The 17,411-nt window shown below is 47.8% G+C and overlaps 1 protein-coding gene across 2 annotated transcripts in view; it reads right to left on the bottom strand.

Annotated features, from left to right (window-relative positions):
- The window catches only part of SNX10 (sorting nexin 10), a 51,019-nt gene that overhangs the window by 21,844 nt on the left and 11,764 nt on the right, over positions 1-17,411 (bottom strand). Inside the window, exon 3 of one of the 2 annotated variants that reach the window (XM_083468595.1) lies at positions 13,499-13,547. In XM_083468595.1, the coding sequence (XP_083324721.1) occupies positions 13,499-13,522 (24 nt within the window). In that variant the 5' untranslated portion in view covers positions 13,523-13,547. The remainder of the gene's footprint in view (positions 1-13,498; positions 13,548-17,411) is intronic. The other variant, XM_083468596.1, reaches the window with a different exon arrangement.

Raw genomic sequence — 17,411 nt, 5'->3', positions numbered from 1 at the left:
ATTTGATGAAAAGCCATCTCAGCTCCTGTGAGCAAGTAAGAGGCTGGTACAGAGGCAGTTCCCCAGGAAAGGGCAATATAAATTCCGTTGAAATTTATGGAGGTCTTGGAGGGGTAAGGCACCATCTGCTTCTAGATCAGGCACAGGCAAACTCAGCCCTCCAGATGTTTTGAGACTACAATTCTCATCATCCCTGACCACTGGTCCTGTTAGCTAGAGATGATGGGAGTTGTAGTCCCAAAGCATCTGGAGGGCCGAGTTTGCCTATGCCTGTTCTAGATGCTACCATTCCCCTCTGGGTTTCCATCCCCACACACTTTTCCGGGCCACAGTTTGAGAAAAACCCAGTGAAAAACAGATTCCTTTCAGCGCATGAAAACGTTATCCATATTCTCATATCAGGGCGAAGTCCGTTCTTTGAGCTTTGAGTTTAGTGCTCAAACCTACCAGTTTGTGGATATAATTGCTCACCCACAAATTGCCTCATTGAAGAAAACAAAAGATAATTGGGATGTGTGTGGGTGAGGGGGCAGGAGATCAAAAGAAACCTTTGCCTGGAGGCCACAGACTTTTAGTTAATCTTGGCAGGCCCAACCTTTTTATTTAAATGATCTGGCTTCCCGTTATCTAAAGGGAAAGTCCAGATGAAGCAAGAGGGACAATTCAACTTTTATTTACATGACAAACCAGAACACTGTCAAAGGCTTCTATGCCCTTTCCCCAGCACAATGAAATGAAATGAAATGAAAAGAAAGAAAGAAAGAAAGAAAGAAAGAAAGAAAGAAAGAGAAAGGTATTTTGCTTTTCAAATATAAAACCAATCTGAATGTTAGCCTAATGGTCTAGGTTAACCAAGAAAGCTTCTGCCAAATCATGGTACAGTAGAACCTTGCTTTTCGAATGTAATCCGTTCTGGAAGACCGTTTGACTTCCGAAACGTTTGAAAACCAAGGATCCATGGGTGGTCGGCAAAATCCATTGAAAAAATGGAAAAACATGCAGTGGAAGCCATTCAACTTCCAAGGCACATTCGAAAACAGAAGCGATTACTTCTGGGTTTTCGGCGTTCGTGTTCCAAATTGTTCCACTTCCCAGACACTCGAAAACCAAAGTTCCACTGTAATGGACAATGTTTTGGCTTATGACTTACATACAACTTATAACGGCTCTATTTTCGCACAACACTCTTCCCCCTTACCTGACCTCCCCTCATGGGAGTTGCTATGCCTTACCCAAGAGACAGGGAAGGTTAGCATGGTGTAAACCCACCAGTGCTCCTGATGGTGAGATTGCACAACACGGACCCTGCTGCCACCTCGCTCCTCCACCTCCCAGTAAGATACAGCGATGCCAGTGATGGGACGATCAGGCGAGCACTGGCACCCGCCCACCCCACACCAACCACAACTGCATCCTAGAGAACAAACCATAGAGCAGAAGAAGTGCAGCCAGCCTTTGCCTTCCTAGACAGGCAGTGCCTTCACCCTCCAGAGGAAGACCCCAACACCACTTGCCAACCTTCGCTATTGCTGTATGAAGTTTTAGCTTGAGTTGAAAAATGCAGGAAACCACACCAGGTAACACATTATGGAAAAACACACAGAGGGATTTTCTCCTTGGAATTTCCCCATTTCATTTCAAAGGGCCCTAGCTAGGTATTTTCTCTTTCATACATGTTGTTTTTATTGCTGGTAGGCTGGGCAGCTTTCTGTTTCTGTATTTTCTCTCTCTCTCTCTGCTTTCTCTCTTACCTTGATCCTTTGTCCTTCTCACTCTCCCATATCCAGTGCTTAAACAAGCAACAGATCTACTTCTTCTTTTTTTAAAGACTACCTTCTTAAGAAATACAATTTTACAGCAAAATCCTACACACGTTTACACAGAAGGAAGTCCTAGTGTGTTTAAAAGGGCTTATACCCTAGTACGGGGGTCGGCAACCTGCGGCTCCAGAGCCGCATGCGGCTCTTTAAAGCCTTTGCTGCGGCTCCGGGGCGGTGGCGAGGGGAGGAGGCGAGGGGCGGAGGCGAGGGGCGGAGGTGACCAGCCTGCCGCCCGGCGGGCGGGGCGCCGTAAAGCAGAGCGCCCCCCTCGCCAGGCAGACATCCGCAGCATGGGGAGCCTTGCCGGACTTCCCGGCAAGGCTCCCGACGCTGCGGATAGCAGCCTGCCGCCCGGTGGGCGGGGCGCCCTAAAGCAGAGCGCCCCCCTCGCCAGGCAGACATCCGCAGCGTGGGGAGCCTTGCCGGACTTCCCGGCAAGGCTCCCGACGCTGCGGATAGCAGCCTGCCGCCCGGCAGGCGGGGCGCCGTAAAGAAGAGCGCCCCCGCCAGGCAGACATCCGCAGCGTGGGGAGCCTTGCCGGAGGTCCCGGCAAGGCTCCCCACGCTGCGGATAGCAGCTGCCGCCCGGCGGGCGGGGCGCCGTAAAGAAGAGCGCCCCCCTCGCCAGGCAGACATCCGCAGCGTGGGGAGCCTTGCCGGAGGTCCCGGCAAGGCTCCCCACGCTGCGGATAGCAGCCTGCCGCCCGGTGGGCGGGGCGCCCTAAAGCAGAGCGCCCCCCTCGCCAGGCAGACATCTGCAGCATGGGGAGCCTTGCCGGAGGTCCCGGCAAGGCTCCCCACGCTGCGGATAGCAGCCTGCCGCCCGGTGGGCGGGGCGCCCTAAAGCAGAGCGCCCCCCTCGCCAGGCAGACATCCGCAGCGTGGGGAGCCTTGCCGGACTTCCCGGCAAGGCTCCCGACGCTGCGGATAGCAGCCTGCCGCCCGGCAGGCGGGGCGCCGTAAAGAAGAGCGCCCCCGCCAGGCAGACATCCGCAGCGTGGGGAGCCTTGCCGGAGGTCCCGGCAAGGCTCCCCACGCTGCGGATAGCAGCTGCCGCCCGGCGGGCGGGGCGCCGTAAAGAAGAGCGCCCCCCTCGCCAGGCAGACATCCGCAGCGTGGGGAGCCTTGCCGGAGGTCCCGGCAAGGCTCCCCACGCTGCGGATAGCAGCCTGCCGCCCGGTGGGCGGGGCGCCCTAAAGCAGAGCGCCCCCCTCGCCAGGCAGACATCCGCAGCATGGGGAGCCTTGCCAGACTTCCCGGCAAGGCTCCCGACGCTGCGGATAGCAGCCTGCCGCCCGGTGGGCGGGGCGCCCTAAAGCAGAGCGCCCCCCTCGCCAGGCAGACATCCGCAGCGTGGGGAGCCTTGCCGGAGGTCCCGGCAAGGCTTACCACGCTGCGGATAGCAGCCTGCTGCCCGGCGGGCGGGGCGCCCTAAAGCAGAGCGCCCCCCTCGCCAGGCAGACATCCGCAGCGTGGGGAGCCTTGCCGGAGGTCCCGGCAAGGCTTCCCACGCTGCGGATAGCAGCCTGCTGCCCGGCGGGCGGGGCGCCCTAAAGCAGAGCGCCCCCCTTGCCAGGCCAGCCCCACAAGCTCGGGGGACAGCAGGGAGGCGAAGCGCCGCCATCCCGCTGTTCCTCGACCTGGTTCGGTTTCCCCGACCTGCTTTTGGGGGGGAAATAAAGGGAAATTTTTTTCCCTTTATTTCCCCCCAAAAAAACTAGGTGCGTCCTATGGGACGGAGCGTCCTATGGGGCGAAAAATACGGTATTTTTATAATGGCGAATGCCTCATTATTAATTATTATTTACATCAGGCACTGATTATGATTTATGGTACACTGGGGCCCTGATTAATTTTCTATGGCATTTTGGGGCATTGATTATTGGGCATAGCAAGTCGCGGTCGCGTGGAATTTGTGCTTTGTGACCGTTTGAAGTGGGGGTTTTTTCTTGGGAGGCTGGGCGGCACAAAGAGAGGGATTATTTTTATAATGATGAGGCTGACATTGGGCCCTCATTATTAATTATTATTTACATCAGGCACTGATTATGATTTATGGTTCACTGGGGCCCTGGTTAATTTTCTTTGGCATTTTGTGGCATTGATTATGCAGTCGCGGTCGCGTGGAATTCCACGTGGAGTTAGTTGCCTGAAGCCCCTTTTTAGTTGCTTGAAGCCCCTTTTTAAACTTAAGCAGGTGAAAGTTTGGTGAATTGCTGCCAAGGAGTGTGGTGGAGTCTCCTTATTTGGAGGTCTTTAAGCAGAGGCTTGACAACCATATGTCAGGAGTGCTCTGATGGTGTTTCCTGCTTGGCAGGGGGTTGGACTCGATGGCCCTTGTGGTCTCTTCCACATATGTATGTGAGCAGGTCTTCTCCAACATGAACTATATTAAAAACAAGCACCGATCACGCCTCACAGATGACAGCTTGCAAGCCTGTGTGAAAATGAAGGTGACGTCTTACAGCCCTGATGTGCAGACACTGAGCACTGAGGTTCAGGAGCAAAAGTCCCATTAACCTGGTTACCTGGTTGTAAATTAAATATTTTAATTAGCTATTAATTTGTCCTTTTTTCTTGAGATTGACAGCTGACTGCACGATCCTGTATATATAGCATTAAGGCCAGAAACAATATATGTAGTGTTATATTTGTTTTAAATGTTGCAATGTTTTTGCGGCTCCCAGTTGTTGTTTTTTTTTCGGAAACGGGTCCAAGTGGCTCTTTTTGTCTTAAAGGTTGCAGACCCCTGCCCTAGTAAATGTGCTTAGGGTCAGGAAATGTGCTTCTCAGGAAGTCTGGGAACAGGACCTGGGTGCAAAAACATTTCCCTCACTTGTAATTTCCAGCAACTGGTACTCAGTTGTTCTAAGAATTCTAAGGTCTCAAATATAAAACAAGTGATCCTTAAGTGCACAAGGTAAACACACTTACATATATATATATAAACCACATGTCTGAAATAGCACAGGAGAGCAATCCTGACATCATCTTGACTCTTAAGGACCAAAAATATTTCCTCTGCCCAAGGAAATGGACTGGGAAAACCTCTCCTGGTGGTTCTTTTCTCTTACAAATCCTGTCTCTTGAGGGTTTATTTTGAATAGGGCAGGTCTGTGATCTGGATTCAAGAACTAAGGTATTTACCATCTCAAAAGAATGGCCACCTTGGCCAGGTAATGCAATCAATGACCATTATCCCGATTGATCTTGTCAGACATGAGACAAGCTACAATCTCAAATTTCAGGGAAGTTTTTAATGCTTGATTTTGTATTGTGTTTTACTGTTTTTTGTGGGAAGCCGCCCAGAGTGGCTGGGACAATCCAGTCAGATGGGCGGCATATAAATAATACTATTATTAAACTGTTGTAGCTTGCCTCTTTCTGTTAACGTGTGTAATGCTTTGGGTGGTCTTTGGTGAAGGGGCTGGGCAATTTCTAAAGTCTTTAAAAGCCATTAATAATAAAAATAATAATAAATTTTATTGCACACCTTTGTTTGGTGTCTTCACCTCCTTGCAAGGGGGCGGGGGAATTCTATTGCAAAATAAAGATAATGGACGTAGGGGACACTTAAATCCTTTGATGGAGAGTTGGGCTGTAAAAGCCAACCCCAAATTTTAGCGGTGTCTACTACTAGTATACGTCACTGAACATCTTATCTTCCGTGAGATAAAACTCTTTCAAAGCTGTCCAAGCTGGTGGCCGTCACTGTTTACTGTGGGAGCGAATTCTAGAAGTGTGCACAGTAAAAGCAGCAAAGGATTGTTGTGGCTTCTCAAGAGATTAACCAAAGCAACAACCTCCTTTCACCAGATACATGAAAGGGATTTCCAGAAGAGCGGCCAAGTGAGGCTGGGCAGCAAAAAAAAAAAGAAATAGCTTTTGAGGCACCTAGTCCCATGGACTGCAAGAAGATCAAACCTATCCATTCTGAAGGAAATCAGCCCTGAGTGCTCACTGGAAGGACAGATTCTGAAGCCGAGGCTCCAATACTTTGGCCACCTCATGAGAAGAGAAGTTTCCCTGGAAAAGACCCTGATGTTGGGAAAGATGGAGGGCACAAGGAGAAGGGAAGGACAGAGGACGAGACGGTTGGACAGTGTTCTCGAAGCTACAAACATGAGTTTGACCAAGCTGCGTGAGGCAGTGGAAGACAGGAGTGCCTGGCGTGCTCTGGTCCATGGGGTCACAAAGAGTCGGACACGACTAAACGGCTAAACAACAACAACAACAAAGTCTAACCAACTGATTGTGCATGTGTTCCACTTCATCAGATGGATGGAATGTTATCCTGAGTTATAGGTACAGACATGATTTGGGGAGGGGAAAATATTGTGCAAAAAAGTGAGGTCAGAGGGAAATGAAATGCAGACAATGCAGATAGTTATGTACTTAACAGTGGAGATTCACCAAAACCTTCTTGGTGACACAGACATCCTGGCACTGGTAAACCAAATAACACGCTGCCTGTTTGCTAAAAATATTTGGCAATGGTTTAAGAGGGGTATTAAACAGCTAGGCAATATCTTTACTGGGACTACCAAACTGGTCATTTTAGAGTTTTTTCTTGCGGAATCTTGTTGGCTCCAGTTGCTTTCCAGAGCCCAGTTTAAGCACGAGGGAAATGATTTCTAAGATGTTCCTAGAATCATAGACTTGTAAAGTTGGATGGGACCTCAAGGGTCATCTAGTCCAACCCCGTGCACAATGGAGGAATCCTACCCACAGCTGTCCCTGGATGGACTTGACCCACCAACCGTCTCGTTAACAGCCAGACACACTATGATATTATATTATTATTATTATTATTATTATATTATTATTATTATTATTATTATTATTATTATTATTAATACCCCGCCCATCTGGCTGGGTATCCCCAACCACTCTAGGTGGCTCCCAACAGAATATTAATAATAAAAAAGTGACAACATCAAACATTAAAAACTTCTCTAAACAGGGCTGCCTTCGAATGTCTTCTGGCTTGACATCTGATGGGAGGGCATTCCACAGGGCAGGCGCCACTGCCCCTGGTTCCCTGTAACCTCACTTCTCGCAGGGAGGGAACCGCCAGAAGGCTCTCAGAGCTGGACCTCAGTATCCAGGCTGAACGATGGGAGTGGAGACGCTCCTTCAGGTATACTGGGCCAAGGCTGTTTAGGGCTTTAAAGAACAGCACCAACACTTTGAATTGTGCCTGGAAACATACTAGGAGCCAACGTAGGTCTTTCAGGACAGGTGCCACGGGGAGTACTAGTATTACATTTATAATAATAATAGTAATAATTTATTATTTAGACCCCGCCCATCTGGCTGGGTTTCTCCAGCCACTTTGGGCGGCTTCCAACAGAATATTAAAATACAATAACCTATTAAACATTAAAAGCTTCCCTAAACCTTTCCTCCAGCGAGCTCAAGATGGTGTACATGGCTCTTCACCCTCCCCATTTTATCCTCACAATAACCCTGAGAGGTAGGTTCAGCTGAGAGATAGTAGCTGGCTCACTTCATGGCTGAGAAGGGATTTGAACCCTGCACTCCCAGGTCCTAGTTCAGCACTAACAGCTACATCAAACTGGTTCTCTAAACCTTAAGTACACTTGGCATAGAAAAGCCAGCTAGAATGTTTTCATAAAATGAATAGAGAATATATTTGCAAGACCTTGGTTGATTATTTTATTTGCCATAAATTACAGTACCTAATATAAAAACGAGGTTTTGCAAATGAACTGAATGGTGGCAATCAGCAATACCCAAATCGGGAGAGGGGGCAGAAGTGAGGTGGTATTTTAAATTCTTTGTTACTCAAGAGGAATTCCCCTCCCGCCTTGCTTCCCCGGTCTTCTAAGGAAATAGAGGTTAGCACATTATTCCCACTATTGCTACAATGGTTTTAGCAAGGCTGTGAAATCCATGAAGGGATAGAGAGAAAGATGGTTGCCATTCTGTGCTTCGAGAAAACCCATGTTCTAGAACAAGCACTCAGAACAACACACACTTTCGCTGAGGAGCTCTCTAGTTGATTATGCATCTATGGCAGAGGTGCAGAAACAATGGCTCTCCTTTTCCTAACAGTCCTAGCCAGGGATGATGGGAGTTGTAGTCCGACAATATCTGAAGGGCCACACAGGTTCCTCAGTGATGATTTAGGACTATAAGCAGCAATAACAGCTAAGTGACAATCTAGAACAGTGTTTTGAAAACCTGAGTCTTCAGCTGTTTTTGGACTACATCCCTAGCTAGCTGGACTAGCGGTCAGGGATGATGGGCATTTAGTCCAAAAACAGTTGGAGACCAAAGTTTGGGAAACACTGGACTAGAATGTGAAAATTAGTATTCTATGGCTACACACACACACACACACACACACACACACACTGGAAAAATAATATCAGGAAGAATATTAAATTTGCAGTGAGTAAGCATTATAAGAAATGGAAGAAAGAAGGAAACAACAGATGATACATAGACTTGTGTTTTGCAGATTCATGGAGCTACAAACTACTGAGTAATCTGAGAAACAATTAGCAATGGGGAAAAACAGAACTAGCTGCCACCTTATCTTCCCCTAGCAGCTCAAGAGATATAATAATGCACATGAATTGAGCAGACCCAAGTTCAAAACGACTCAGATATGAAACTTTTGGGTAGCCAGGAGAAGTTATTCTCTGCCAACTGAGGCCACACCAAGAAGCCTAGCTTTTGGTACCCTGAAAAATATAATTTCCCCAGGCCATGGCACCTGAGCCCTGGGAAAATAACATTTCCCCCGCCACCTGCTACAGTACTGCCATAGTAGGGAGACACATCAGGGACAGAACAGAGTGGTGGCCAGGTCAGCGGAAGGGACAGCACAAGGCAGGCTCCAGAAACCGGAAAAGTCTTAGTCAGATTTTGGATGATTGGCATCCAGTTAGAAAATGTGCAGACTCAAGGAGAGGATGCACCTCCACAGGCACATACCTCCACATGTGGTGGGAATGTCCTGAAATCCAACTCTTCTGGACATCAGTCATACAAGAAATATGCAAGATAACTAAGCAAGTATTAGAAGTCACCCCAGAATGGGCCCTACTAAACACCTTCCAAGATAATAATGCCCACTAACATTATAAAGAGCTCATAACCCACCTACTCTCAGCAGCCAGAAGCATCATAGTCAGACACTGGAGAGACCCGTCAGGAGTTAAGCATGGACCAATGGTATCACATAGTATGGGAAACAGCCTTATTGGAAAAATTAACCAATACAGCCGTACAGTGGTACCTCGGTTTAAGTACTTAATTCGTTCCAGAGGTCCGTTCTTAACCTGAAACTGTTCTTAACCTGAAGCACCACTTTACCTAATGGGGCCTCCCGCTGCCCCCGCAGCATGATTTCTGTTCTCATCCTGAAGCAAAGTTCTTAACCCGAGGTACTATTTCTGGGTTAGTGGAGTCTGTAACCTGAAGCTTATGTAACCCAAGGTACCACTGTACCTTGGTTCTTGAACGGAATCCATTCTGGAAGTCTGTTTGACTTCCGAAAACATTCGAAAACCAAAGCACAGCTTCCGATTGGCTGCAGGAGCTTCATGCACTCACTCGGAAGCCATGGAAGCCGCGCCGGACGTTCGGGTTCCAAAGAAAGTTCGCAAACCGGAACACTCACTTCCGGGTTTGTGGCGTTTGGGAGCCAAAACGTTCAAGTCACATGGTGTTTGAGAACCAAGGTACGACTGTAAACTGAAACTGACATGGGGACAAATAGAAGAAGATGCCTTCACTCCAGTATGGTTCCCCTTTATCACATACGTAGCCCAACAAGACAACAAAGAATCCGTTGACAGCATGAGAATCAATCTGGCTAACCTGATCCAAAAATACACACACACCCCACTCACACACAAAAACAAATCTCACTACAGCCAACCAAAGACAAGCAACCACACCCTTGGCCACCCCCGACCTCTCTCACCACCAAGGAAATATAACAAGTGAATACAGTAGTAAGAGAACGCATACACGTGATGCTTACACAAAACCCCACACATACACGAAGCAGAAGAATAGAAGCGTAACCACCCGATTCCACTCCCACTCCCATTCCCCACCCTCCCCCTCTTTTCTTCCTAACCTAATACTGCATGCAACACTAATGTCTCACTACAAACGAAACTGATCTGTAGAAAACACAACTTGAAAAAAGAGACAATGCATGTATTTTTGTAAGCTAAGAAATCTTTAATAAAAATATATTTTTATTAAATAGAAAATGTGCAGACTTCAGCGCACTCCCAAGATCACTGGAGGCACTATCTGGAGCAATCCAAACTATTTACTTTTTCTCGTCTTCCTGTTTACCAAGCCCAATTCCCAATCAAGCCAGGGGGTGTTTCTCTACCAAAAAAATGGGCAAGAAGGGGGTGGTGGAACGCCTAGCATGTCACCAATTGGAGGTCAATATATTGGGGGTTGGGGTGTGAGAACAATAGAGCAGAGGGGAAGTGGACTGGCCAGCTACTACCATAAGCAGCAGGATGGAGAAGTGGCAGCCCGTCTCTCAGCCGTGTGAAACATTTCAATGTGCAATTTTCAAATTTGCTAACTTCCCCAAACTACACCTGCTATACAAAGAGCAACTCCGTTTGTGGATTCCATGTCGATTATTTCCCCACAAGCTTGCCACTAATGAGCAGGACCTTAAATGAAAAGTGAAAGTTAAAAATTCCTGCTTCCCTCAAAATACAGTAATCCTTTGCAACCTGGGAACGGTGCTGCCTTGAGGACATTCTGGAGGCCAGAGCCAGAGGCAAGGGTGAGTGCAGAAAATGTAAATTTCATCTTGGTAGGTTTGTTTTTACGACTCTCTCTTATGAGGCCCTATGACTCTCTCTTATCTTCCTGCCAGACAAGAAAGAAGCATGAGTTCAATGAGACATTTCAATCAAGCAAAAACACTCAGAGGGTGGAAAGGCTGGGAGGGAGGGGTGTGGCAATAATAATAATTTATTATTTATACCCTGCCCATCTGGCTGCGTTTCCTCAGCCACTCTGGGCGGCTTCCAACAAAAAATTTAAAATACAATAAAATATCAAACATTTAAAATTTCCCTAAACAGGGCTGCCTTCATATGTCTTCTAAAAGACAGATAGTTGTTTATTTCCTTGACATCTGGTGGGAGGGAGCTCCACAGGGCAGGCGCCACCACTGAGAAGGCCCTCTGCCTGGTTCCCTGTAACCTCACTTCTCACAGTGAGGGAACCGCCAGAAGGCTCTTGGAGCTGGACTTCAGCGTCCAGGCTGAATGATGGGGGTGGAGACACTCCTACAGGTATACTGGCTAGAAAGGAGGTGTGGTTTGGAGAGGACCTGGGGCCCAAGATCCCCACCCACTTTAAAAGACAGACAGCTGCTTTTCATGCTAACCTTCATTCACTGAACCAACAGCTCACAATAAATTGGCATTGTTATGTCCCTAACATTAGCCCTAAAGATGCTCAGAAACATCAAGGTGTCGCTCCGTATACAATTATAACCACATTATTTGCCATTAGCAGCATGTGATTTTGGTTCTGCCTCATTGAACCTAAGTGTCCATTTGGTTTGGGCTCATTAAAAAAATAAAACACCAGGCCCATATATATACGTATTATTTCTACATTTGCTGCTTGCATGAATGAACTACAAATTCTTCTTAATGCCACTGTGCCTCTATTCCAATGCCTTTTTAATGGGAAGATTCATCAGCAATAATGTAACAGGGGTTTTGCATTTTAAAGGCTGTTGGCTGTTGCCTGGCCCCAAACATTTAACAAGGGCAACTTGGGACTCCCTCCTTGTAGGCTTATTTGCACACAAAAAGTTGTTTTGACGAGGGAAACGGAAGCTCCCAATTTACTCTTCGTTAAAGCCCATGTGAGAGCAATGTTGGCGACAATTAGCAGGGCCTAGATCAATGGGAGAGCACACATTCAGCCCCCTAAGTCTCCAGTTAGCAGGATGTCAAGAAGTCAAGCTGAAAATGACCTCATTCTAGGAGCTACAGACCCTGTCAATCAAAGGAAACAGCACTGATCTGCATGAATGATTGGCCTGACTCAGGATAAGCCAGAGGGTGCACATGTCGTGATTGTGCAGAAGAATGAGATGCATTCATTGACAATATTTCCCCTAAGGAGTTTGGTGTGATATACATGGCCTCCTCTTTTATCTTCACAATCCTTTGAGATGCGTTAGGCTGTGAGACAGTAGTTGTGTTCACGCCAAACCATGGTTTAGTGTGAGAACAACTACTGTCTCACACTAAACCATGGTTCAGTGTGAATGAGCTAGGTCCTGGGGGAGGAGTTTGCAGCCCTCCCTGGTTGTCACGGACTGGTTGGATGCAGAGGAACCAGTTGGCGAAGGCTCAGAGAGTGGTGGTGGGACAGCAATGAGTGGTCAGAGGGAGAAGAGGGAGCAGACTGGGAGGTGGTAGTGTTGGAAGCTGAAGAGGCAGCAGGGTTTACTGAGGGGGGGGGGGAGGTCTGAGGCAGAGAGAAGTCCAGAATGAGAAGCAGGAAAGGAGGGAAGACAAAAGGCAGAGATGAGGCCGTCTGGTGAAGAGGCACGGGCGTCTCTCCCTCCTGCTGCAACAAGCCCCCCGGTCTCACAGAACCAGGAGAGGCATGAAAAGAGCAGAGATGCTAGCTTCATGCAGGCGCAATCTCAGATTGCTTGGGTGAGAAAAACCCTGAAGAGGAGGGGAGTTGGCAGCTGTGGGAAGTCGGGGACCTTCAGTCTCCACAACTGCTTCGGGGGGCAAGTCCTGGCAGAGATGAGTTGCTGTGCTCATTAGGCCTGACCCTCCTGTGCAGGTCCTGTTTTTGCTAATGGTCAACTCCAGCTTCCTTGGTGTAATTTACTGCTGGCTCGCTCCCGTCACTGGTCCTTTTAGCTCAACACAGCATGGCAGCCAAGCCAAAGGTTGGCTTAGCAAGAGATCCAAGAATCCGGGATCGCAGTTAAGGTCTCCCCTCCTTAACCACAATCCTTAGGTTGGACGACACTCTGAGTCTAACCTTGGCTTAGCTGCCATGTCACACTGAGCTAAAAGGACCAAGGAGGAGATAGCAGGAGTCAATTCCTGTCTGGGAGCCAGCCTGTACACATGGCTCTTATAAGCCAGAGGTGGGGAACCTTTGGCTGTCCTGAACTACAACTCCCATCAACCTCAGCAACCAGGGCCAATGCCCAGGGATGATGAGAGCTGTAGTTCAGCAGCATCTGGAGGGTCAAAGGTCTTCCAAACTTGCTTCCAAGCACTGAGGAACAGCCTATGTCAGCAGAATTGTCTTTCGTTGTGACCCCTGCTTGCAAAAGAGCCAGATACCTGGGACTTCCCCCATGCGCCGCATTACAACATACAAGCCAGGGGGACTATTTCTGCCATCTCTTCATTGCAGCAATTGCACAACCTACTTTGTCTCCTAAGATGCTACCCCAGATATAAGCTGCCCTGTTTACTCAGTGCTGGTTGGTGATATAGTCACACCCTAGGTGAAAGCTGTTCGCTGAATAGTGGCTGATCAACGCAGAAGCATTTTTGCAGAACATTTCTGCTTTTAGCAGTATAAAACAAAGTTCCGTATTTCTAGGAAAACACCCCCTTCCAAACTAAGAAAGCAACACACGCAGAAATTGAAGCACTTACCTGTTTTTCATGCTTTGGCGTCATCTTGCAAACTGCATGTGAAGTCTATCTAAAAAATAAAAGTGGCAAGCCTAAGTAATTAACATTGAAAACAGATTAACAAGAACAAAAACTACTACAGTGGTGCCTCGCAAGACGGAAAACTCGCTAGACGAAAGAGTTTTCCGTTTTGGAGGTGCTTCGCAAAACGAATCTCCTATGGGCTTGCTTCGCAAGATGAAAATGTCTTGCGAGTTCCTGCGGGTTTTTTTCCTTTCCCCCCTTTTTCTAAGCCGCTTATCCGCTAAGCCGATAAAAGCCACTAAAAGCCGCTAATAGCGCTAATCCGTCAATGAGCTTGCTTCGCAAGACGAAAAAACCGCTAGACAAAGAGACTCACAGAACAGATTCTTTTCGTCTTGCGAGGCACCACTGTACTACTACCACTGAGCTGTATTGAATGTGATCTTTTTGTCCAAATTGAAATGGGTTTAGAGGAAGGCAACAACAACAACAAGCACGGCAACGGAAAGCAATTCTTATGAGCAACAATGGAAAGAACTGAGTATCTTTAGCCTGGAGAAGGAAAGGTTGAAGGAGGGACATGACGGCATTCTTCAAATAGCTGCATGGTTGACACACAGAAGAGGGCACAGACTTGTTCCCTTGTGCCCCAGAGGACAGGGTCAGGTCTAATAGAAGGGTAGATTTGGGTCAAGCACTGGAAGAGCTTCCTGGTGGTCTTATTAATGCTGCCTAAAATTGCATTAGCCTTGCAAGGGCAATCAAGAGGTGTGCTTAATTAAGCCTTCCCTGTACCTTTCTACAGCCTCTTCTGTTGTGTTCTGCTTGTGGAAGTTAGCTATGGTTCTCTGACATAAGGTAAGGTGCATTGCTGAGAAAAAAACTTGTTCCTTGAACTGGGGCAGGATCTACTCCTTATGGGAGGTCACAGGCACTATGAGGTTCAGGGGAGAGAGAGAGAGAGAGCAACTCTGCCACTTTTTATAGGATTTCTAGAGCCAAACTACTTCTCAAATTTTATTCCATGCTCCTGCTAAAGCCGTGCTGTTAAAAAGCATCTTTTAGATGGCGGTTTCTTCCTTGACCACCGATTAAGAACATTTCCAAGAAGCCACTTCCCTCATTCATAATAATGAACTGAATTTACTCAGTTTAAGGAAGGTCATTTAAAAAGCAAGTTTACATGGTGCAAAACCCCACACTGCTTACATATAACTGATCGGCACAACCTTGGGCAGCCTAGAGTTAACATGTTCCCCCCCAAAATTCCTCCAGGATCAGGAAGGAATTTCCAAGGGTGTGCTGACAGTGACACTTTTTGCTGCAAAAAATGAAACGGGATTCTGCACGCCGAGATGTGGCAACCAATTGACTCTTGTTTTCTTTTATTATTTCATGGTGGAAGAAACTTATGTAACATTTTGGCAATTCCAAAATAGCTCACAATCTTTATGAAAATACAGGGCAAGGCATTTCCTTCCTCTGTATTCTTATCCCATTGCCCAAAGTTGAGAATCAGGAAGTTCAGCGTGCGCCCAGACAAAAGCAATCATCAAAAGAAGAAATTTTTCACAATTTTGCGACTTTCTTAGGGAAGACCACATAATGGGGCTTCCTTTCAACATCAGATGAGCCTGGGAATAGGCCACATTAAATACTGTTTTTCAAGCTACATGGCAATTTGGGCAGGGCAGAAAGCTTTTCTGCATGAGTCTTCTGTTGTGCTCTTTGCAAATGCGGGCTTAATGCATGTGTACTTAGTAACAAGCTTGAAGGGATCAAGCACACTCTTGCCCGTTTGCAGCTGGGTGCAGGAGTTAATGAAGTCGAAAGAACAGCATAGGAAAACGGAGGCTTAAAATAAAGTCACGGGTGTTGCGCCTAGAAATGGCTAAGAGCAACAAATGAGAAGGCTGTTGATTCTGTCGTTTGGCGCCTCTTCAGGGGTCCAGGACAAGTAGAGATGAAGGCAGCAGACAGTTATAGACAGATCTTTCCAAACTTTTCATGTTGATGACGCACTTTTTAGACATGCATCATTTCGTGACACAGTAATTCAGTTTTACTAGCAAACCAGAGGTTAAGCTAGGCATAGGCAAACTCAGCCCTCCAGACGTTTTTGGGACTACAATTCCCATCATCCCTGAGCACTGGTCCTGTTAGCTAGGGATCATGGGAGTTGTAGTCCCAAAACATCTTGGGAGGGCTGAGTTTGCCTAGGTAAAGGTAAAGGTAAAGGGACCCATGACCATTAGATCCAGTCGTGACCGACTCTGGGGTTGCGGCGCTCATCTCACTTTATTGGCCGAGGGAGCCGGCGTACAGCTTCCGGGTCATGTGGCCAGCATGACTAAGCCACTTCTGGCGAACCAGAGCAGCGCACGGAAACACCGTTTACCTTCCCGCTGGGGCGGTACCTATTTATCTACTTGCACTTGATGTGCTTTCGAACTGCTAGGTGGGCAGGAGCAGGGACCGAGCAACAGGAGCTCACCCCGTCGCGGGGATTCGAACCGCCGACCTTCTGATCAGCAAGTCCTAGGCTCTGTGGTTTAACCCACAGCGCCACCCGAGTTTGCCTATGCCTGGGTTAAACTAACCCCTTTCCAGCCCTGGGAGGTGCGTGGGGAGTGTTTGTGCGACACACCTGCGCAATGCAGCCAACTTTCAGTTTGGAAAGCTCTGATGTAAGAGTCTGGTGTGTAGGCATTAAGGTTTTCCAGGAGCAAAGCCAAGGCAAAAAGCATGCAGATCTAGAAAGTGGGAATTGGACATTCTTAGCATGCAGTAAAAGGGATCTGCTAGGCAGAAATATCCTGCCTATAGGCTTCTCAGAGGCATCTGTTTGGCTATGCTGAAAAACAAGATGCGAGAGACAGTGTGTGGTCTGATGGTTAGAGTGTTAGAAACTGAGATTTAAAAGCTGGGAGCCAAATGGCAAATTAAACCTCAGCTTCAGTCACCACAACGGAATGCCTAGGTGCCCCACAGACCAGCTGATCTGTGCAGCTGTCTTTGGGTGCAAAGCTCCTGCGCAAATCAATTGGCTTGTGCAGAACCAAAATGTGTTTTTGTTTGGTGCCGTGCTGCCCCACAAGCCAGCTGCCTGGCAGCTGCAACAGCTAGCCAGATGGAGATGCTAGTGGCCAAACTGTTGATTCTGTCATTTGGCACCTCTTCAGCGGTCCAGCACAAGTAGAGGAGATGAAGGAAGCAGACAGTTATATTCCTGTAAGACAGAGCTTTCCAAACTTTTCATGTTGGCGACCAGACATCTCCAACTCCTTGCAAAAGGCTGCTTGGGCCTGTTGTGAAACGTGACTGGCACCCGGTTACTTTCCATCTCTGGATGGTTGGATTAAGGCCCGGGAGACCAGGGTTTGAATCCCCACTCAGCCATGCAGCTTGCTGTGTGATCTTGGGAAAGTCCCTGTTAACATATCTATTCCACCTTAGGGAGCAGACGTGTGGAACTGTTGCGCGTCACATGTCTGTTTACATTCCAGCACAGCTTGCTGGGAACTTCCATTGTGTGTATAGCTTTTGCTTTCCCCGTTCTCTCTCAGAAGACGAGAGACATGTTTTGTTGTCCTGATTTATGATTAATAAATCTGTAGCTGTAGTATGCTTTCGCAAGCCTCACGCCTATTCTGTGTGCGCAGTTCGCTCTGCTGATAGTGTGCCTGGCTTTGAAGTCTGGGTCGCTGGTTTACATCAGAACAGATGCTGATGGTCTTCGAAGCGGGAAGACTGGAGGGAGACGGCCCAGTTGGGACTAGCCACCTGGCCTCCCGGCCCTCTGCATGCCGACAGTCCCTGCCTCTCAGCCTAACCTACCCCATAAGATCGTTGTGAGGATTTTTTTTTTTTTAAAGGGGGAGGGAGAGAAGAAAACCACGTACAGGTTCTT

The sequence above is a fragment of the Podarcis liolepis genome (genome assembly GCF_965112155.1).
Source record: "Podarcis liolepis genome assembly, chromosome: 12".
Taxonomy (NCBI): Eukaryota; Metazoa; Chordata; class Lepidosauria; order Squamata; family Lacertidae; genus Podarcis; species Podarcis liolepis.
The sequence above is the reverse complement of the archived record's forward strand: the minus strand, read 5'-3'. Positions and strand labels throughout refer to the sequence as shown.